The sequence below is a fragment of the Lissotriton helveticus genome, chromosome 3_1 (assembly GCF_964261635.1).
Source record: "Lissotriton helveticus chromosome 3_1, aLisHel1.1, whole genome shotgun sequence".
Lineage (NCBI taxonomy): Eukaryota > Metazoa > Chordata > Amphibia > Caudata > Salamandridae > Lissotriton > Lissotriton helveticus.
The window spans coordinates 543905530-543928602 of NC_136061.1; the positions used below are offsets into that span (position 1 = coordinate 543905530).

General features: G+C 46.2%; 1 protein-coding gene across 2 annotated transcripts in view; it reads right to left on the reverse strand.

The window, feature by feature from the left end:
• Nucleotides 1-522: 522 nt before the first annotated feature.
• SF3B1 (splicing factor 3b subunit 1) overlaps nucleotides 523-23073 on the reverse strand; it is a 316805-nt gene continuing 294254 nt past the window's right edge. For both annotated transcript variants that reach the window (XM_078680435.1, XM_078680436.1), the window contains exon 25: nucleotides 523-999. In XM_078680435.1, coding sequence (XP_078536561.1) covers nucleotides 841-999 — 159 coding nt within the window. In that variant the 3' untranslated portion in view covers nucleotides 523-840. The remainder of the gene's footprint in view (nucleotides 1000-23073) is intronic.

Genomic DNA, 23073 nt, shown 5'->3' on the forward strand with positions numbered 1-23073 from the left:
CCTTCTTTAGAGTGAGCCATAAAAAGCTGGCCGTAGGGTGCATTTGTAGACCGATGTTGCACTACGTGTCATGCCTCAAACTAATCCAGTCAGTCATTGCACAGGTCTGTGTTGGAAATCTACCCTTCACAATGTTGACAAGGCTTAAAGCCCGAGCACTTAGGTGGGGACATTGTCTCACAATGAAAAGTCCTTCTTTGGTGCAGTAGAGACAATCTCCTCACAAGGAGAATGAAACTTTGGATTGAGTTAAAAGGCATGAAATAAAAAACAGAACAGCAATTATGGCACCGGTCCTGGTGTTATATGGCTCTGCTGACATCATGCTTCCTCCACTTTGATGTTGAGACAGAGCCAACACCAAATTTCGGTGTGGGAAAGCTCCTGCATATATTTTCCAGATCAAGCATTGCACCTGGAATATTCAAAGGCTTTCAATCTGCAAGTAAAACAATTAAAGATTTGAATACATGCTGAAATGCAAAGTGAGCTGGTTAAACAGAAGTGGAAAGGAGTCTTAAATGTATTTTATACACAAATGTTTATTTTTCAAATAAACATCCCCCTTCAATACAAGGAATGAAGTCTGAATCTTCGTAAAGATGAATCTAAAGTGAAATCCCTCCAGTATTCTGTTTAATCACATTTTCTTGGTCACTACTGGCTTTGTGTTTACATCAAAAACAAGGACACATTTTAAAAAGCATGCTACTGCATATCTAGATCTGTGAAGGTGCTATCACCTGTACGCCAATGTGGAATTTCAGATTTTTACATAAATCAATTTGAAGCAAGTTTAAGCAAGTAACAAATTTCTACATATCACAAGACTAAATTTAGTTACAAGATGTAGTCTAGTTCATATCGAATGTAGGTGTTCTTTTCGTCGTTGTAGATTCTGGGATAATGCGCAATAAGTGCATCCTGTGAGCCAATATAAATAGAATTATATATTTTCCAGTAGACATCTCTGACTTTTCTGGCTGGATGGAACAAGCCCTGTGGAAAAAAACCAAATTGGATTTAAATAAGCAGGACTACAATTAGCTTTTGAGTGGTATGTTGCAGCTATGTGTAACCGGGTTGCTGCTGCAGGATTATACATACACACACACTGCAAATGGTTTAATCTACTGCATGAATTCAAAGGAAACTTAAAAGTTTACAAAGAACCTCTGTGGTCATCCTAAGCCAGTGGTAGCAATTTTAAGACATTGAGTTACATTCATGGTTTTGTTTCTGATTAGTGGCTTACTTATGATTTTCTCCTTAATTTCAAGTGTTAAATCAAATGCAACTTTTTTTTTTTTTACTAGATCTTGGTAAGCATAGTTAGTTAAAATGAATCTGCAATTTTGACATCAATTAAGGATCAACAAAAGAATTACTAATCTTTGCTAAGAAAGATCCAGAAATTGTAAACTGAGCAACCTTCCTTCTCCAAACTTAGTGTTATTCAGTAAGAGGTGTACTTATGCAGCAAAGAACATTCTCCTCAGCATCAAATCCAACAACCACATTGGTGGTAATGGGAGGGAAGCTCCTAATCAATTACCACAGCTAGGAATGGGAAATCAAAATTCATCTCAATTAATAATAACCAGGGTATCCTGAAAGGCCACGATCCAGAGATAGCATACATTTAATTTCAAGGAGTTCTACAAATACAGACCAGTTAATAAAACCAACCAAATAGGACCATAACTCCTTGTTTACCTCTAACAGTTGCAGGCTCCCTAGAGACAGTACATTGTACTACTTCAAAGCCAACAAAAATCAGGGTGAGATCAGCTACAGCATCTGGAGTTTTAAAAATAAACGAATGCCCCCGCACCAAAAATCCTGGACTGTCTACCTCTTAAATTCTATCAAATCCCTCCAAGCTGAATTAGCACAGACTTCCGGATCAGTACAACCACTTCAGTGAAATATCTAACCCTCAGGGAAGATTCAAAGGCAGCCATCACTCTAATTCATAAGAAGGGTCCACAGTGAACCCAAAACTACCGGCCCGTATCCCTGAAATGCAAAATGTAAAATTCTGACAAACTGTCTGAACTGCATAATTACTAAAATAGTTTGGGTTTTTTAACATTCGGTTTATTGTTTTCAGATTACACATACATAGTTCTCATTACCATCATAACACAATTTCTGTGCAGGTCCAAGATCGCTGTACACATAGTTACTTTACTATGTAACATATGACATACGTCTAACAACATCACATTTGGTATCTCTTTACTGTGCCGGCTCTAGCAACCAATGACCTGAAATGCCATATACATCCTTAACAACACATCATCTATCATATGCTCTTTGGTAGGTTTCCCCATCTCCGCTCCTAGGTTTGTGCGCGGTCTAATAACAATATCTGTGTTGCCTTAGCGTCCCCTACAAACCCCTCACCCGTCCCTTCTCAAGCACACTATCCACCTGTAATACCACCCATTTTCACTCAACTTGTAATCAAACTGTAGTGTTATAGCTTATCTTTCGGGTTATTAATCAGATAGCATGTCAGTGGGGCCCATATATCATTATGTCTGGAGGATATAGGCAGCAGTTCCGCATATGTGGCTAGCTGCTCCTGACACGTGATCAGGTCATTCAACCAGGTCTTAAATGTAGGCGCCCGTCCCCTTCCCCATCTGCAGGTCATCCTTCTTTTGGCCATTAACAGCGCTATTGCTATGCATCTACAATGCTCTGCTTTTATTGGCTTAAAATACCCTTGTATCGCCAACAGAGGGTCTGGTTCCAACAGGGTATCCATCATTTGTTGTAGTGCACTAAACACTTGACTCCAGTATTTAACACTCGGGCATTCCCACGCCAAGTGTAAGAATTCAGCTTCCTCAGCGTGACATCTATCGCAGCTATCTTCTGGTCTAAGCTTGAACCTTCACATCTTAGCTGGAGTGTAGTACAGTCTGTGAAAAAACGTAGTGCATAATTCGGAGTCTACTATTCGCTGAAACTCTGTTTGTAGGCAGCAATTCTCCCATTGGCCATCTGTCAGAGCTGTGTCTCGTTCCTCCCCCCATCGTATAACCGAGTGTGTCCGGCCTCTCTCTCTGGGCGTGTATTGATTTGTATAGTAAAGATACTAGTCTCACAGGTCTGGCCCTTTCCAGTATGAGTTGCAGAGGTGCAAGCACCGTGGGCTCCTCCGGGAACTCAAGAATAAGTGATCTTATACTTTGCGGTAGTCTAATGTACAAAAAAACATCTAGTTCCACCGGGCACATATGGTCAAGTGTACGAGATTTGCTCTCGTGGTACAGGTCTCTCCAATACACTATATTATTCTTTCGTCTAAAGTTGTGAAACGTGTCGTCCTGCAGTATCGTCATGTCTGGATGGTACGTTAAGGGCAACAGCGGGGAGTACAACGGTACCTCAAGCATTCGGGCAATCTTCTGCCAAGCAGCTATCGTGCAGTGAAGTGCATCAGGTCGTCTATCTTTTACCCGAACCGACATGTATAGCGCACCATCTTTAGGCGTAGGGTGTGCCAGCCAATGTTCTGCTGCCACTTGCGGCATATATCTAGGTTGTTTAATCCAATACCATACAAAGAGTGCTTGCGCTGCAGTAAAATAAAGTTCAAAATCAGGTATTCCGAACCCTCCTTGTGAGTAGGGTCCCATCATTACCTCCCATTGTAATCTGGGCTGTTTGCCACCCCACACTAGTCTTATCAGCTCTGACTTGAGCGTTTTAAAGTAGTGCATACCCGGGTAGTATGGTATATTCAGAAAGAGATACAGAAGTTGCGGCAGTATCACCATTTTGATCAGTGACGCCACCCACCGTGTCACATTATCGGACAGTTTGGTCATGGTCATCCCATAATTTAATCTCAGGACTTACCCCCTATCTTTCGTGATTCTGATCCCTAGGTATCTCAGGTCATCTGCACAAAACTCTAAAGGATAGTCTAACGAAAAGCGTACAGTGGCGTCCGTGAGCAGGATGAGACTAGACTTCGCCCAGTTAATCTGTACACCATAAAGTCTACCAAAGACTATGAATTCTCGTAGTATTGGATTCAGGTTTTGTTGCTGGTTCCGTACATACAGAGTTATGTCATCTGCATAGAGGGATACAAGGATTTGGCGTTGAAAACATTGCAGTGTCTGGTCCTTGTGATATTGCCTCAATTTTGCCGCCAGTGGTTCCACAGCTAGCGCAAACAATAACGGTGACAATGGGCATCCCTGCGGAGTTCCTCTCGTAATATCGAATGTTTCTGATGTGTGTCCATTAATTAGAATCTTAGCTACTGGTTTGGTATATAATAATCTAATCCATGATAAAAATAAAGGCGGGAACCCCATTCTCCTCATCACTCCAAAGATAAAACTCCACTCCACGGAGTCAAATGTCTTGGTTGCGTCTAAGAAAATCGCTGCCATAGGGAGGTCTGGGGATACCATATTCAAAACAGCAAACAGAGTTCTAAAATTGTGAGGTGGCTCTTCCAGGCACAAAACCCGATTGATCTGGCAAGATCAAGTTTTCCATGAGTAGACTCAATCTAGTAGCAATGAGTTTGGCCAATATTTTGGCGTCACAGTTAAGAAGCGACAACGGCCTGTAAGACTCGCATAGACCCTGTGCCTTGCCGGGTTTCAACAGTGACAGTATGAGGGCCTCTCTCATAGTAGGGGGTAGATGCCCTACATCCAGTGCATCTTCATAAACTTCCCTAAGCACGGGAGCCATGATGTCAATGTATGTTTTATAGAATTCCACAGGTATTCCATCCGTGCCTGTGGCCTTGCCAGACTGCATACTCATTATTGCCTCCCGCACCTCGTCCAGTTTGAATGGCGCACGTAAGAAAGTTCTTTGCCCATCGCTCAACCAACCCAATTCATCCCCAAGGAAGTCATCCAGCTCACTAGTGCCTTGCCCCCTTGTGGTATATAGTGTGCTGTAATGTTCCAAAAATGCATTCAGGATAGGGTGTGTATCTCTGCAAACCTCTTCATTCAAGTTTCTTACCTCCCTCCCCTCCTTCCCCTCCCCCAAAAACAAGTCCAATAGTGTCTCTAGGTTCACAGCATCTTGTGTGCTGTGTTCCAGTCCAGGGGTGCGCCCTCTGGGGGACATTTCTAGAGGGCTACACAGATCCATCTCCCCCTCTAGGCCCTCCGTAGCGTCTTTCGTCTGAGCCTCTTCCCAGGGTGGAGTGGGGCCTGGAACTCTCTCTTCAAACATTTAGTGCCTATTAAAAAGTCTTACCTATTCATCTCTATCATCACCATGTATACTTGCCAAGTCCAGAGAAGTGTTCGTCCTGCGCCCAGTTCACAGTCACTGAGGCTGTTCCTCATCTCTTGCAGGGGAGGGTCTCTGGGAGCTGCCATGACCTCCTTCCTGCGATGCCCACGTTTAACTGTGCGAAGAAATTCTTCCACTTGGTGAGGATTAGTGAAAAATCTTTGTTTGCCTTGGTGTGTGACTCGCAATTTCGCCGGTTAGAGTAGGGCGTAGTCTATTTGTGCCGTGCGGAGCTTTATCTTTACTTCAACAAATTTCCTTAGTTTCTCTTGCACTAGGAGTGTGAAGTCGGGGTAGATCGAAAAAGTATTACCTTCGAAATTCATGGACTGCTGGTTTCTGGCTGCACGTAGGGCCACATCTCTGTCCCGATAATTCAGTAACCGTGCAATTATGGGCCTAGGGGGAGCACCAGGCGCAGGATTCGGCCAGAGGGATCTATGAGCCGGTTCTACAATAAATTGCGGGGAGAACGCCTCTGCTCCGATCGTCGCTGTTAACATTTTCTCCACCTATTCCTCCATTCTACCGGTGTTGGTAGTCTCCAGAATCCTCACCACGGTACGGAGTCTGCCTTGGTGGCCGTCCTGGACGACCTGCGATCGCGTGTTGACATGGGAAGAGCAGCATTTTTGGTGCTGCTCGACATGTCTGCCACGTTCGATACGGTTGACCATGCGGTGTTACTGGGCAGGCTCCGGGAATTCGGGGTGACCGGCCTGGCTCTTGACTGGCTTGCCTCATACCTCTGCAACAGGCAGCAATCTGTGGCCCTGCCGCCTTTTCGTTCAGCCATAAAAGATGTAAATCAGGGTGTGCCGCAGGGCTCTGCTATCAGTCCGATTCTTTTTAATTTATATTTTTCGCCCTCTAATAAGTTTGATTAAGTCATTTGGCCCCCCCCCCCCAAAAACCCTGGTCTCGAAGTTGCAACGGGTGCAGAATATGGCAGCCAAGTTGGCCCTTTCACGACCACGGTCTGCCTCTTCCTCTCTTGCGCTTTCAGATCTTCACTGGCTTCCTGTTCAAGAACGGATTTGTTATAAATCTTCCTGTTTGGTTTTTAGAGCCCTGCATGGGTTGGGGCCAGAGATGCTGCAGGATCTGTTTTCCTGGTATTCTACCGCTAGGCCTTTGAGATCTTCCTCGGCGTTCCTGGTGACAATTCCCAGGGTAAAGAGGGTGAGGATGGGCGGCCGCTCTTTCAGCTTTGCAGCCGCCAAACTATGGAATTCCTTACCGTTGTCCCTAAGGTGCAAACAGGACCTCTTGTCTTTTAAGTTACCTCTTCCCGAGAGCAGTGTAGCGCTAGACATCTGTAGGTTATTGTTTCGGTCAAAGCGCCAGGATGCCCTTTGGGTGACAGTTGCGCTCTAAAAGTGTGTCTACATACATACATACATACATGTGATTCCTGTGGCAGCGGGCTTCCAAATCTTCAATTTTGGCCGCTATGGTTCTCAGAATTTTGTCCATGCGCGCAAGTTGCGCTGTGTGGCTAGCCGTTGTGTCATCATTGTCGGAAATTCGCCGTTCCGTTTCTTTTATGCGTTCCTCGTGTGCATCCAGTTTGTGCGCTATGGCGTCCATTCTAGAGGACATTCGATCCACTTTGTCCACCACGGTCGCAAATCCTTGCCTCATTTCCTGCAGTATATTAATCTTGTCCGTGTTTTGCGATGTGGTACCTCCATTGCCTCCTTCCTTTCTCTGCAGGCTCCTGATCACTCTGCTTATGTTTGGTCGCATTTTTGGCTGCGTCAAAGCTTATTTTCAGCTGCCTGGTGTCAGGTTTAAAAAAAAAAAAAACAAGTACCTGCTGCCCAGGGGTATGAGGGTGTCACTTTCTCTGCCACACGCTGCTAGGTGCCTCAGGAAGGTCCAAAGACAGGCGTGGTACTGTCGTAGAGTTACTGATCCTGTCCCCGTATATATCCGCCATTTACACACACCAACGCAGTCTTTAACCACGCCCAACGGTGTAATATTGGCCTGGTACTGCTATTCTCCTAGCAGTTCACCAATCAAAACAGTCTTATTATCATACCCAGCTAGTTCTTCAGCACTTATAGCAGGCCAGGGTGCTGTGTACTCAGTTTTCCTTTATGCTCTGCACACGCATATACCCACAAAGCTATCCAGTACAACCACTGCCGTTAATGGCGATCTTATCCTTTTGTTTGGGAACGTGGGGCCTGGATCCCCCCCTTTGTCCTCAAACCAGCACTATTATCTTTCCTAAGCTCTTGTGCCCCCTGTTCGTAGCACTTCCTTATCAGGGGGGTCGTGACGTGTCTCCTTCCCTCCGTGTCAGGGACTATGGCATACCCCACAATCTCCTTCAGCAACGTGCCGAGTCTTACAGATCACTCGCATACCAACGTCTGCGCCCACTGTATATGCCTTAATGATCCTCTCCCAAATGCTTGACCTTCACCATGTAGTGTGTCTGCTCCTGTTTTTACTACGGTGCAGCCCGCGTTTCTCGGTGGGGAGGAGGGGAAGGTTATGCAGGTGCCTCCGGGTTCCGAGCGGTCTCTTTCCCCCAATGTGGCGCAGTATACCGCAGCTATCCACGGCTGCCTCCAGGGCCGCCGTCACCCCTCTCTTAGATCTCCAACTCCTGTGTGGTGCATATCACGTCCCCGCAGTGCTCCGTGTAAGTTTCTCTGCCCTTCAAGGTACTCCTGGGCAATGGCACGCGCTCTCAGATCACCCGTCCACAGCCGCCACCATAAATTATTATTCGCTGTCCCGTTTTGGGTGCCCCAGCCGCTCTTACTTCCCGCTGGCGGCGCTTCCAGTGAGTACCCCCCCTGTGCGTCACTCCGGTCTCTCCCGAGCCCGTTTCAGCGGTATAGGCATGCAGCGTCTCCGTGCGACTTTTCCGCTTCTCCCGCTTCTTGTCTCGCGCTGCAGCTAGCGGCCCTCTCTCCATGCTGTAATCCCCGAGCTTGCCTGGCGCGTCTATCCGTACTACTCGTCCGCCGCTCAGCAGGTCAGGGGCCGGGTGAACTTCAATCCGGTCGGCGTCTGCTGCTACCTCCTTCGTTTGGCCTCAAACTTTCACCGAGTGTGCTTTTTATCTTGGTCTCCGACTTGGCTTTATGTAAATCGCTCGACACAGTTTTGTAGGATAATTATAGGATAAATAATCCAGGCAGCAGGAGCCTCACATTTGTTTGGCCATACTGCGTGTGCGCCCTCTAGCGCCCCCATAATTACTAAAATAGTTGCGCAAGATCAGTATGGATTAATGAAAGGAATAATACTGTTTTAATATTAAATTATAGGGTTTTGTATTGAGTAAACTAACACTCCTGAAGGAGTCTTGTGTCACTGTACAGCTTTGGCAATGAGAGACTGCTAAGACTGCCAAAGGCAATATATTAAATGTCATAGGTGAAGCTCCTGGTTTTTAAGGCCTTTCTGAACTTTAAAAGCATAGCCAAGGAGCGGATTTCAGAGGGTAATGGAATTCCACAAAAGTTGTGCCTTGAATCCTGAAGTCTATGCATCCCCAATTGTATTTGAAGAACAGAATTTCAAAGTTGGCTATGTTAGCAAGTCAGAAAGTTAGGAGCAGTACCAGGATACATTTTGTACATCATACAAGATGTTTTGAATAAAATCTTTTAAACTGGGAGCTAATTAAGTTGGTTGATATTGATAGAGATGGATTACAATTTTTTGGGGAGACCAAAGACTGATCTCACAAGGGTATTTTGAATTGTTTGCAGTCTTTTCATATATTAAGCAGAAAGACTTAGATAGGCTGAATTGGCGTAGGCGAGATGGGAATGGACAAAGGCCCCCGTGATTATCGTCTGAGCCAGATTTAAAAATGGCAATATGCGTCTCAGGATACTGAAAAAAAGGATACCCGGATTTCAAATAGCTAACTGGATGAGGGCACTAATAACTGCAGCAGCCACAGTAGGTTCTCAAAGAGTGGTTTGTTAGGAATTGTCAAAATGCGAGATTTGGCTGGGTTTAAATTTTTTTTTTTTCTGTCAAAACTGTCATGTCGATGATTGGGTAAGAATGTAGAAGAATTGAGGGCATTATCCTTTAATTTGACAGTAATCCGAGAATCATCAGCATTAATATACACACTCACATTAAAACATTTAAGTAGTTTTAGTGAGAGGTTTGGTAAAAAAGCAAGGAGGAAATCGCAGAAGGGTGGTGGATGGGGATACATGGCAGAGTTGAATATGTTGAATTCTACTAGGAAGGATTTGAATCAGGGAAAGGCTTGGTTTACAACCTCAGATTCCATGCGCTTTTGCAACAGTATCTGATGGTTTGTGGTATCAAGGCAGCATAAATATTTATGAGAATAACTTCTAGAAGCCCTGCCGTTCAAAATAGTTTAAGATCATCCATCATCAAAGTTATGACAAATTCAGTTCAGCAGCCTGAGCAGAGCCCTGATGAGTATTCTCTAGTAAATCATGAATTTCAATGTAGGCCTGGAACAATGCCATAACTACTTTGTCTAATAACTTGGGATGTAATGTAGAAGGGAAACATGTTGAGTTAGCAGGTCCATGAGGATTCAGGTTTGCTTTTTTAAAGGATGGGCTTACCTGCCACTTTTAGTCATCAGGAATCATGCCTTCAGAAAAGAAGGAATTATTGCTTTGACATACAGTGGCTGCCACGGAGGGTCATAAGTATTTGAGGTGGAGGGGTAGACAGATGTCTAGTAGGTGAGCCTGAGGGTTCACTGGAGGCCATATGTTTAAGACCCTGTTCAGAAATGAGGGAGACAGAATTTAGAGGAATCTTCCTTGGATAAGACTGTGGATCCTGTAACTAAAGGACAATTAGAGAGGAGCCACAACTAATGTCCTATCTGATCGAACTGATTTGTACCGGAAGTGGATAATTGATTCTTCATTTCTTGAGTAGGAGTGATCTTTATATTGACTGCTGTAGGAATTGAGTCAAATTTGAATGATTATCATGAATTACTTCTTGTTGACAGTAGCTTAATGGAGTGGAATTTGTTTGCATTCCTAACATGATAGTTCTATTATGGTATGCATTTATTTGCTCTAATGCAGGGGTACTTGCAAACATTTTCCAAGGGGCCACAAAGCTTGGTCTATGATGTGACCGAGGGCCATACTGAAGTCAGCAGTATGGCAGCCAAAGGTTTTGGAGGGAGGAGTTGGCGTTAATGTGGGTATTGGGGAAGTAATGCATAGTGTCTGAAATGCACAACGTGAAACCAAAAACTTGGGATTAATTCCGGCTTCTCCACTTAACCAAATTGTGTGATCATAGGCAATTGTTTTATTTGACTTTCATTCCTTTTTCTTCAGTATCAAATATAGGAGGACCCTGTAATACTGTGTTTGATTAAATAAACACTAATGGTGTTGATGTATAATGGAAATCCAGGCCAACCAAAGTGTGCACATAATGGACTTGCCTATTAGCATTGGTGGCAGGGTGTGGGGGAAGAATGAAGGTTTCTAAATTCAGGTTTGAAAACTATCACTTTAAAAAAAAAAATCTCAATGCACTGATAATATATGATGTACTAAGGCGAAACAGTTCTGCATGTTAATGAAATACACTTAGAATGTTAATAGACTGTCACACTATTACACTTTTGTTGCAATATGTTTTTAAAACCGAAGGTGTTTAAGTTACTGTGGTGCAGGACACTATTGTTACTTTTCTTCAACTTTAATTAACCTTTAAATAAAGGCCTGCTCGTTTAACATCTACCCAATGTTAGTGTTGAGTCGTGTAAACCGCAGCACAGTGCTGTTTACCGGGGGGGCGCATGTAAAGGTCAGGGGGGCAGCATGCAGCCCCTGGGCTGTACTTTAAGAGTATCATTGGTCTAGTGTAATGGTCTGTCTTCAGCTTTGTTTGTGTCATCCCAATTTTTTTCTAATTGCTTGGGTGTTTTTTTTTCTTTCCAGATAGTGTGTACCAAGGATTGGGGAAAAAATGTGTTCGTTAGTTACGATTTTGAGATTGTGATGAGCCCGTGCATTCATTAGGTAATTCAGGTTCAATATTAGTCACCTAGGATTAGAACATCTGGGAGGATAAATTGGGCATAGATAATTAGTTCAAGTCAGGAAATGAAGGCCACTGGTGTTTGGTAGGTTAGTAAATTAGACGGCAACCGAGTCAGCGGTTGTTATGGAATTCAAGAGACAAGAGCAAGACTTGTGTACTAAATTGCTCAAAGGTAAGTGGTGTAGTCAAATTATGGCAGCTCTCCTGCCTAGGTTAGAAAAGTGTATGGTTATTAGGAACTATGTCCTCAATTCTTGGGTTACAATCAGCTAAAAGTCAAGTTTACAATAGAAGTAGCAAATCCAAGGAGTCATTAAGGTGTGAATTAAAAACTTTTTTCACCACTGATCATGCACTCCTTACGCAAGCTCGTAACTTAGTCTGGAGTGAAACACTATTCTAGCATGAGACAGGTGCACGAAGGATACCTTCATGTTTAAGGCTTTGTTAAACAGCTTTGTCAAGCTTGTAAGAATAGTAAAAACCCCATCAAGTTTATACTTGCCAATGCAATCCCTACTGCTTGTTGTGCTTCGCAATCGGTTTTTGGCCAAGACTACTATGAGAGTCAGAGAGGTAGTGAAGGGCACAGACAGGATTTCCTTAACCCCTTCAGTGCTAATGACAAGGGTAACTCGTCATGGAGTTTCCATTGATTTCAATGGAAAGTCAATGGAAGTGCATCATGTGCCTTAGCAGCCAAGTGGTTAAAGGTACCCGGACACGTCAGTTAATACTAGACTACTATCTAATACCTCCAAAGCAGAATCAGATGAACGGATTATACTGAAATGCCTTTGATTGATTTGAATGGCATCATCTCTTCAGAGAGCACTCCAATGTTTGGTCTTGCCACTCAAGCTGATCAAATACATCAAACTCTTACATAAAAGACCCAAAACATCACTCCTCACCAATTGAATCCGCAACTGTAGAATAAACCTCTAGAAAGGGACTAAGCAAAGATGCTCTCACTGTCACATTTTTTCATCCCAGCACTAGAACTGTACAGAGAAAATTGGGCAAAACTAAAAGCATATAAAGCAATAAAACACCTACCCAAGAAAGCAACAGTGCATGTGGACGACATTCTCTTCATTAATGCATAGCATTCCATCCAACATTTACTCAGCAAGATTGACAGGTATGCCTCCATGTTTGGCTATAAGCTTGACAAAACAGGTTCCAAAACCCCTAAAATGACTGTATGAACCATCCCTTTGATAAATGCAACTACAGGTGGCGCACAACTAAAATAATTTGGTACTATCATCTCAACGTATACAACCTCTTTCACCAATCTCAACAAAAAGAAGGTGATTGAAGAGATCAGAGAAAAACAAATGTTTCTCCTCATAATTGTTTGTGGTGGTGCCACCTCAGCACCATCAAAATGACACTGATCATACTATACACCTTATAGAAGTTCCCATGAACCTTTCCACTGCCCTTCCACATAACCAGCGCCACTGGAATTATGCGGCAGGGGAGGGCTGAATTTTGCGACAAGAAAAGCCAAATTATGAGACCTGATGTAGCACTTTTTGTGATAGTACTACTTCATAATTCTGTCATTTTCTCAAATGTTAACACGGTCTGGGCAAAGGTTTCACTGAATTAGTACCATTATAACACCCAAATACAGTAACAAGCAAGAGAAAGATGACATCTCAACCTTTTCATTGGGCCTTTCACCGCGATTTTAGGAACCTTTGATTCGTTTCACCTGGAAATAGTTTTTTGTTACAGTACGCAGATTATGCAGCAGATAATGGATTATGTGGCAACTCCATACTTGCTCGAGAAAGGCAGTGGGTGCAGAACTGCAGATTTCCAGTGGCCCTGCTCGTCACAAACAGGACCGTAGGTTCTTTTCATAGAAAGACAGACAACCCAGAATCGTAATCAAGAAACTTTAACTAGCTAAATCCATGGGAGGTGTTTACTTTCCTGATATTTGCTGAAGTCAGCAATCACATTTGCCCAAGGAACCCAGTGGCTAGCAGCAAAGTCCATATGTCACCCTTGAAGCATTGCTTGTTTGTTCAACGTCTCGGTATGCCTTTTCAACTACTATGAATAAAAAAACAGATGCTTCTTTACACATTTCCAAACCTGAAAAGTTGCCCAAAAGTCTGACCATCCTGGAATTACTGGTTCTAAACATGTATTTACATAGTCAATTATAAAAGCACAATTTTATTATTTTTTTCCTACAGGTGTAGAACAGTATGGCCTGTACAGCCAGGAATAAAAGACAAACTAAAAAATTACACAAAACTCTTAAAAAATATTTAGTATTATCAAATTCAATAGAGACCCACCTTTGCAACCGGATTCCCACCATGCAGAACCCACTTAAAATTCTCTACTGTGCAGCTAGTTTCTACAAATATACCAGAAGAAACAGCAATACTCCAACCCTCCCCCCTTGCACACTGCCTCAGTCAACCAGCTTTAAATGTGTGCGGACCTTAAAAAATAAAAAAAAACACGATGTCACAGAACTGCTTAAAATCTGCTTTCCTTATGCAGTCAATGTCCTGTATCATACAGAGAATTCTATGCTCTCAGGGAAATCTCTAGAAGGCAGATATTTCTAATAATGATCTTATGCTGCCAGAGACAAGACACCAACCTCATTCTATTTTTCTGTCCCAAGATCAAGACTACTAGAGCAAAATAACTGTCATGACAGTAGATGTAATGTCGGTAAACTGCATTATGACTCTCAAAGACCACTTTTAGAAAGTTAACTTTCTCCAGAAACAAAACTATTGAACTTACAGACAGTGGTGGCAATACAGAAAATCACAGCTTCATGGAAAACCCCAGACGCCCTTTCTTACAAATACAACCTGACTGAGAAAGACTTAATACATGAGCCACTGAACCTAATCTATTCCCACATCTGTGACTTTCTTAATGCAACTATACCTACATGTGAGAAAGTGGCTCTATATATACTGGACCAGAATAAGGTATAGAGTCCACAAACCCCAGAGGTATAACAGAGGTTAAAGCCAGGTGTGACCTTACTCTCTAAAGTGGTAGCTTGGTCGAGCAGTTAGGCAGTAGCAGAGGACAGTGTAAAGCATTTGTTGTACACACTCAGTCAGCAAAAGGTTTCACACACTCAAAGACTGAACTCCAGGCCAATTGTTTTTATATCAAAGATATAGTGGTTTTATTTCTAGAACCAACAGGTATCAAAATATACTGTTCTCAACATGAGAGGTCTCAGATGAGTACTTTGCAGAAAGGCAATAAACTTTGTAAGCACAATAGTTACAGGGGTAGCAGTGATTTTTCAGGAATACAAAGCTATTTTAAAAGTTCACACTTAGAAACTTTTCAACAGAAATCTAGCAATGTTATTATCCAATGGGAGAAAATTCAGGTTGCAGGTAAAGTACAATCTCATTACTTTGGTAATCCAGTACTGGTCTCCTGGGTCCAGTACGGGGGTCTCAACTTAAAACAGGTAAGCAACTTCGTTTCAGTGGTTCATATGATTTTTAAACAATATTTCAAAAGTAGACACTTAGAAGAAATTTCATAGAAAAGCAGACAATGGATTCCTATGGAGAAAATTCAGATTACTAGTAAACCCGATGATTACTTTTGCGGTTCAGTACTGGGCTACAAGGTACAGCACTGGCTTCTATCCTGATCACAGGTGAGTACTTCAGAATTCGGATGATTTTATATGAATATTTTAAGTTTTCAAAAGTAGACATAAGATTTTTCGAGTCAAACCAGTCAATGTTATTCAATGGCAGGTAAGTGAGTTACCCGTTTCCAGGTGAGTACTCGACTGGTGAAGTTGTGGTTCTGGGCATAGACTCAGGGGTCCCCCAGGGTCAGGTAGGTACAGTTGGTTCATCCTCAGCGGCGCAGGGGCGGCCGGGTGCAGAGGTAGTTAGACCTAATGTTATCCAATGAGGGAAAGGGGGCCTCCGGTTGGTGGCTGCTGGCTAGCAGGCCACGCGGCTGTAGGAGCTGGGCTCCTGGTCACTTGCTCAGGGCAAAGGGGGAAGCAGGATAGGACAAAGGTGGCACAGCCAGCAGTACTCTGGGGGCTGGGTGCTTTTGAGCAGTCGGGCGCTCAATGTTATCCAATGGAAAAGGTAACAAGCATTTGCAATGCAATAGGTCTCGCATTAGGAAAGTTTGAGCTATTGGTATTGTAAATGACATTTTTTTTATTTATGTGTTGGTTTTGAAAATAGCTAAATTAATAGCTTTGTCATTTACAATGCCAATAGTTTTAGCTTTCACAAATGTGACACCTATAGTTTTTGTAATGCAATATGTGTTGTATTTTCACGAAAATCCAAGAACAGAAGTGAAATATTAAAAAAAATTTGTGACATTTATAAGACAGACATCATTGTTGTTCGAGTACTTTACGCTGGTGTTTGGATTCCTGTAAATCCCCAGTGTTGCAGGGTGCTGGTAGAATGCATGCGCTTAATGTCCCGTGACAAAATATGTGTACGTAGTGTCTGTGCTGGTAGGGGCTAAGCGAGTTGTTAGTTATCTTCCCTAGTACCGCCTAAACTTTCCTTTTAGAGCAGCCAAAAAAGCTGCATTTCAGATATTCTAAAATAATTGTTGCAAAATAAGCATAGTGTTTGGAACTAGCTCCGTGTAGGAAGACCATTACAAGATGAGAAACAAACTCATTGGGGAATCGATCGCGGCAAACCGTAGTCCGTCACATAGCGCTTACGCAACCGGAGGGCGGCATGTTAGTAGGCGTGACCTTAAGCTGCGCACGCGCACTGCTTCGCAACGTTCTCGTCTGTCGTCCTTTGTCCCGGGCGCTATCTTGCGCAGGGTGATCGGCCTCTGATTGGGTTCTGGAGTCCGGTTGTGGAGCCAGAGCGGGAAGGAAACCGGGAGCGGTGAGAGCGAGGGGGGGGTGGGCTTGTATGGCGGTGGCGGACGCAACCGGAGGGCGGCATGTTAGTAGGCGTGACCTTTAGCTGTGCATGCGCACGCGCACTGCTTCGCAACGTTCTCGTCTGTCGTCCTTTGTCCCGGCCGCTATCTTGCGCACGGTGATCGGCCTCTGATTGGGTTCTGGAGTCCGGTTGTGGAGCCAATCAGAGCGGGAAGGAAACCGGGAGCGGTGAGAGCGAGCGGGGGGGCGGGGGGCTTGTATGGCGGTGGTATTTGTATGTGTGTGTGCGTGCGTGTAGGTCCGCTCCTGTGTGTGTGTGCGGCGGGGGGGTGTTCCGGTGAGTCGGGGGAAGTAGGGGAGGGTGCACGCGTGTGTGTGTGTGTGCCTTCCTGCCTGTGTGTGCATGTGTGTATGTCTGTGTTCAGGGAATCTGTGGCAGGGGACGTGCACGGCGCCGGGCTGGGCGTGCGCGTTAGCGCACCCAAATCCAAGCTCGTAACACTCTTTTGTCCCTCATTCCCCCGAGTCAGGTAACTAAAAGGCTCCCAGCTGGACGCATCCTTCGGAAGAAGTACCAGCGAGCCCTAAAAAAGCAACCACTCAACCTAGGATGAATGTTGTGCACCAAATGCCATTGACTTGACTAAGTCTGGCTTGTGCGCATGTGCTACCGTAGTCACAACCATAGAGAGATACATGAAATGATGTGAGGAGAGACCTGGTCATGATTACAGAAAGAGGCTAAGAAGAGATGGGCATTAGCATTTAAGGGGCAGCGCGACCTTCACTTCAGGATGTAAAAAGGAATTGCAAGGGGGTGGTACGGACAGAGGGGAGACAGGCACACTGTCAAGGCATAGAAGTAGTGTAATGAGTCAATGCTCACATTGCCTGGTCTCTGCTTCCTACTGCGCTTTACAAATGCTGTATGATTGATTATTGATGCCTGCTTGTTGCTCCGACCACCACATAGTAGCTGGCGACGAGGATGGGATTCCATCCTCGTTGCCAAAATGTGGCATACTCTCCACAAAAGAGACGTGGGTGCAGGTAAATTTTATTGGTAAATCGGGAGTCACCGGCTTGGGCTACCACACTATGACCATCAGTGGCAGCGCCGGGCACGCACTCACACATTCACACAAAATTCAGCACATGGGCGCCAAAGCTCTCTCTGCCAACTAACAACAAATTTGCTTTTCTTAGTTTTTTTTTTTTTGTTCTGGGGCGACTTACGTTGAAGACAGCACACCCTACCTTACAAATATAGAGTGATTGGTCCCTGTGCTGTTAGTCACAATGTGGTGCAGGGCCTGCAATGTCCTTATAAGTGAACCATCCTTTCATTATGAAAATAAGCCTCTACTGAATGAATTCCCTGTGGCTCAGCGGGGGGGGGGGGGGGGGGGAGCGTACTGGCATTCAGCAGTCAGAGACTAGAGCTGACAGGCTTTGCTCTGACAGCCCCATTGTTAGAATCACTTCCCTTCAACCCTGTTCCAGCCCCTGCTCAAAATCCCTGGTTAGGGGTACCCTCCCGGAGCAAGGAGACGTGCAGGTCCTAAGCAGGCGGAATTCAACACACACCGGTATAGAGTGATTTTATGCGTTTTTATATAGCGTGGACTTTACCCGAAAGTGTCAAAGCGCTTCACAATAGGAACAGAACTGATACATGAGGAGAACATTACAAGTGAACAAATTACAAAAGCAAACGTTAAGTTACATGAGGCAAAAATGACAATTGTGAGCAAACAAAATACAAGAGGTAGCAAACGGTGCATTACAGGAGGAAAACGTGACATGTGTGCAGGTTACAACAGCGCACAAAGTACAATACAAGTAGAGGTATAATACTGCAATAAATGGCAGACACTCAAGCACAAGAATAGTCGCGCCCTCCTGCGTGCTCGCCCCTCTTGTGGTCACACAAACCCCACAATCCTGTTTCTTTTTGTGTTGCGACCCTCCCCACCCCACCCTCCCAGGTAAATCCACTCGCGCCTTGATTGTCCCGACGACATATCTTGATAGAGCTGGGAAGTTGAAAACAAGACAATCCTGTCAGCTCAACTCCCAGACCCCTAACGTTCACAAAGGGGGTTAAACGGATTACCGATGGAACACAGACCGAGGCAAATATTCTACAGAGACAACACCGCGATAGAATAATGCAGCAAGTTACAAATTAATTCGAAAGCGCCAAATGTAACAAAAAAACCAATCGTTTCAGAGCACTTCACATTTGACTGGCGAGAAAGTCTCTATAAACATTGCATTCTGAGAAAGGTCCAGAAAGGGACAGCACAGGCGAAGGACAGGGTGTTTGGTGCTCGAATGTCCTGCAGTTGATAGCACGGCCCAGGCACAGTGTCCTTCATTACCTCTAACCTAGTCTCGAGACCTAGTTATCTCTCGCGCCAGCCTCCTCTGGAACCAGCAAATGAGCAGACGAAACGGCGGCTGGCTCGGCCGCTGAACCATCAGTGACACTAGTCCATTGAAAGCATCTCCGAAGGCGCAAGCCTGTTTGTACATGGAAAGTAATAAGCGTGTATGCACACACTTACATTGAACTTTAGAACAATAAAAACCCAAGGCATGCTCATCACAACACAATTAAACATTTACTGAGGTGGTGCCATTCCCGACACTGTTAATAATTTATTTTGCTATCACTTACATTATATGTCGTATTGCGCTAAAAACAAGTATAATAAAAACTCACCGCCGCAGCCCGGCTTGTACAGGAAGCCAGGCAACCTGTGTTGGGACGGGAGCGGGGCCGCAAAAAGACAGGAAGCCGACGGGAGCCTACCCCGCGCGCTCCTGTGCCGAAGCGCTCCTGGGCCCGTCAGCCGGAAGATTGCCGGAAGATTTGCGCGTCAGCTAGCGGGGCTCCCGTGCTCGTGGAGAGCCCCGCCTGCTGCTAAGGATGACCCGCTGCCTGCCGAAGGAGAGAGGGACACAGGAAAAGAACTCGGTGAGTGGGGTGGGAGTGGGGGGGGGGGGGGGGGGGGGGGGGGACATGTGCGCGCGCGAGTGTGTCTGTGTGTGTGTTTGTGCCTGTGTGTGCGCGTGAGTCTGTGTGTGTGTTTGTGCCTGTGTGTGCGCGTGTCTGTGTGTGCGTGTATGTATGCATGCATGCGTGTGTAAAAAGATCCGATGACTGGTGGGGGGATGTAAAGTGAAAGTAAGCAGCGCGCGTGTGGTGGCTGGCTGTGTGCGCACGCGTGGACGGAGGCGACGTGCGCGTTCGCGCACCCGAATCCAGGATGAAAAGCTCGCGCACCCTCTGGTCCGTCATTCCCCCCAAAGTGATCGCTACTGGTCTCCAGCTGGATGCATCCTTACGGATGCATTTCCAGCGAGACCCAAAAAGGGAACAAACGCTGCAGGCTCGGGGCGGAGACTCCTGGGGCGACCAGCACATCGAGAGGTTAAGTTGGGATCTTGGAGCACAGGTAGGTACCCCAAAGGGAGGCACAGGGGGCTGTAGGGCGCCGGGTTCAGGGGTGTCTTTGGGTGTCGGAAAAGCTTACCCTCAGCTGGTCGCGGTTGTGGGGGGCCCCTGGTTCTGAGTCCGCAGGCGTCGTCTGGTTCGTCGAGGAGGTTCTTTGAGCACTGGACTTCGGGTCTCAGTCGCCGGGGGGACGTCCTCGTGGTCTTGGATCACTCTGGCACGGGCCAGGCAGGTGGAGAGTGGGCTGGTCCGGAGATTCCTAGCTGGCACCAGGGGGGTTGTTGCAGCAGAGCCTCTGCTGATGGGAGTCCCAGTCTTTAAGAGGGTCAAGGCAGGCAGGTCCTCTGGGTGTCCCAAAGTTGCTGTCCGCAGGAGTCACCGGGATTTAGGCAGGAGCAGGTTCCATGATCGACAGCCCGGTAAGGCTGGGGCCAAGTCCGTTGTTGTCGTCCTGTTAGCAGCTGCGCGATAGGTCTTCTTCCTCTTGGTCTTCCTTCTTTTCTTATCGGGATCCCCGGAAGGAAGGTTCAGGGAGCCCCTCAATACTGAATTTAGGGGCGTTACAGGTAGGGTAAGGGCAGGGACCAATATGTCCCTGTCCTGGGGTGGGTACACCCCCTAGCCTGCTCCTCTCCTGTGGGAGGGGGGCAGGAGCCTAGCTGCGATTGGGCAGGGCTCCCCATTTTTCAAGATGGCCAGAGCCCGGGGTCGTGCTTCACCTTGTCTCCCCCACCCGAGGGGTGGGGTTGGCAACCCCCCTTCCTGATGTAGTTTTTCCCACCAGTCTTCCCGCCAGAGTGGGGGTCAGGACTGGTGGGGGCCAGTTGCTGGGTACAGCAAATGGTCTGGAGAAGCTTACAGAGGCGGCATATGCCTTTGAAGCTTCCCTCTGCCCATCCTGGGGGAGGAGACCTAGCACCTCGCCCAGGATGTGCATTGTTGTAGGCCCAGGAGAGCAGGGGCTCTCCACCCAGGGGTCCAGCAACATGTCTTCTGTGTGGCAGCCTCTGCAGCCACTCAGTCCAGACGTGGATTGTGGTTAGGTTTCAGGGGGCATCTCCAAGATGCCCTCTGTGGTGCATTTCTCATTAAATCCCACACTGGCATCAGTGTGGGTTTAATGTGCTGAGAAGTTTGATACCAAACTTGTCACTCTTCAGTGTAGTGTAGTCATTATGGTGTTGTGGAGTTCGTAATGTCTACCTCCCAGCACCATATACTCAAAGGCATCACTGCACTTACAGGAATGGCCCTGGGTACTGTAGGGGCACAGGGCTCCTGCACCCGTGCCCACACCACTGGCTTAGGTCACCCAGCTAGAGGGGTGACTGATGTATGCCAGGGCATTGGGTTTGTGGGCATGGCACACAGGGGTGTGTGCCATGTCGACTGTTTAGTTCTGTACTTGGGCACACAGCCTGCAAAGGCAGTGTGTGGGTGCCAGGGTACAGGGCCCCTAAGGGTGGCACAATAAGTGCTGCAGCCCATAGGGGTCTTTTTTTTTTGGCAGAGTTTTGTATAGCGCGAACTAGAACCGAACCGAATCAGTTATCAGAGCGCTTTACATAGCACCAGTTACGTTACATGAGGACACACTTTCATTTTAGGCACGGGGAGATTAAGTGATTTGCCCAGAATCACAGGGGTTTTTTGGCGTCGTTACCGAGACTCGAACCCAGATCCCCAGGTCCGAGGTCGAGCGCCTTAGCCGTTAGGCCAACCCCTCACACGACACTGCCCCGTCGTCCACGGACGTGACGTCAACAAGGTCCTATAAGTCACTCCTAGCGCTGACATCAGTTTTCTTCTGAGCAACTTATCCGCTGCACAACGCGGAGCCACCAACAAAACTGTGAAAGTATGGGAACAGGGTTCGAAGGAGGAAAGAAATCTGTAAAACAAAGAATCGGATGGTGCATAACACCATCTTGAAGGACAGTATTTGACACAGTCTACTTACTTACAAACCAGGAAGTAAAGGCAGATCATGGCTCTGAGGAACGCCGCAAAACGAATCGTAGACCCTCCTCATAGGTTGAGGAACAAGGCAAGAATATCTTGACAAAGGTAGACTTATTACAATGCAGAACTGTGCCGGCCCAAAAGGGACTAAACTGGGGTGGCATAGTGAGCAAAAGAATGATGGATTTAACCAAGATCTCTGCATTCCGTCCATCAATTGTGTGCCTTTTGCTTCCTGGCCCAAAAGGGCAGAGCACAGGAAGAACAACAATGTACTGCGAGAAGGCAGTACAAGAACGGCACTTTCTCCTATAGTAATGGCAGGCCGAAGCACAGCCCAGCAGATCCCAAAGAAGACTACTGTAGAGGAGACTAGCTCTAGGTCGATGGAAGAGGTGGGAGGGAAAGCAACAGGAGAAGACCCCACACTGGAAGGACCAGAGTGGAGGAATGCAGAGAAAGGGAAGAAGACTCTACCGATGAAGACAAAGCAAAAGGCACCACTCTACAGGAAGAGAAGCCACCTGGAGGGAGGTGCTGCATATGGCAATTCTTAAAATGGTCGCACCAATTTGAGCACCCTGGAGGAAGACCAGTGCCAACTGAAAGGAGGCAAAGTGGAGAAGCCCATCTATCAAGGTCCTGGCAGAAAGGGGAGGATGGGTGGGCGTTAAGGAATCTGCGGCTACACAACGTATCTACCAGATACACCGTTACCGAAGGTAAGTAACTGATAGAGACATCTCGCCACAGATTCCTTAACGTAGAATAGATACCACAGCCATACCCCAAGGGGGAGGTGGGTCTGCAATAGAATAGAAAGTGCCCGATAGCACTGAGCCGGTCACCAAGTGACGGACTATGGGGAAAGCTATGGCAGAGCAGCCAGTCAGCAACCCAAGGAGCTCGGAGAGCAAAAGACAACGGGATGCAAGGCATGACAAGACTGCCAGAATGGCGCAAGACCATACCCGTGCGAGTATGAGATGTGGAAACGGCACTAAGCCATATCCCAGAACTGAAGAGCGTGTTCGGAGCCAAGAACTACTCCCAGAGCTCAATGGTGCACTATGTTGTCACCAACGAAAGCCAGAGGACAAGTGGAGGGACGTAACCAGAGCCTACCAGGTGAGGCCCTGCAAGGTAGGCCGGACAGGCAGCATCCACGAAGCGAAGGGCAAGAGGCAGGAACTGAGAGTCGTCTCAGAAGTACAGGCGGGAACATAAGACACGCCAAGTGCACACTTAGTCACATGAAGGCGACAGGGGCAGACAGCACCATGTTGAAGCACACCTAAGTGGACCACAACGAGAATATGCATATTATAGCAGCAGCTACGGAGACAAATAAGCAGCGTAGCTAAGAAAAGTACGGGACTGCCCAACGGAAGACAGACGC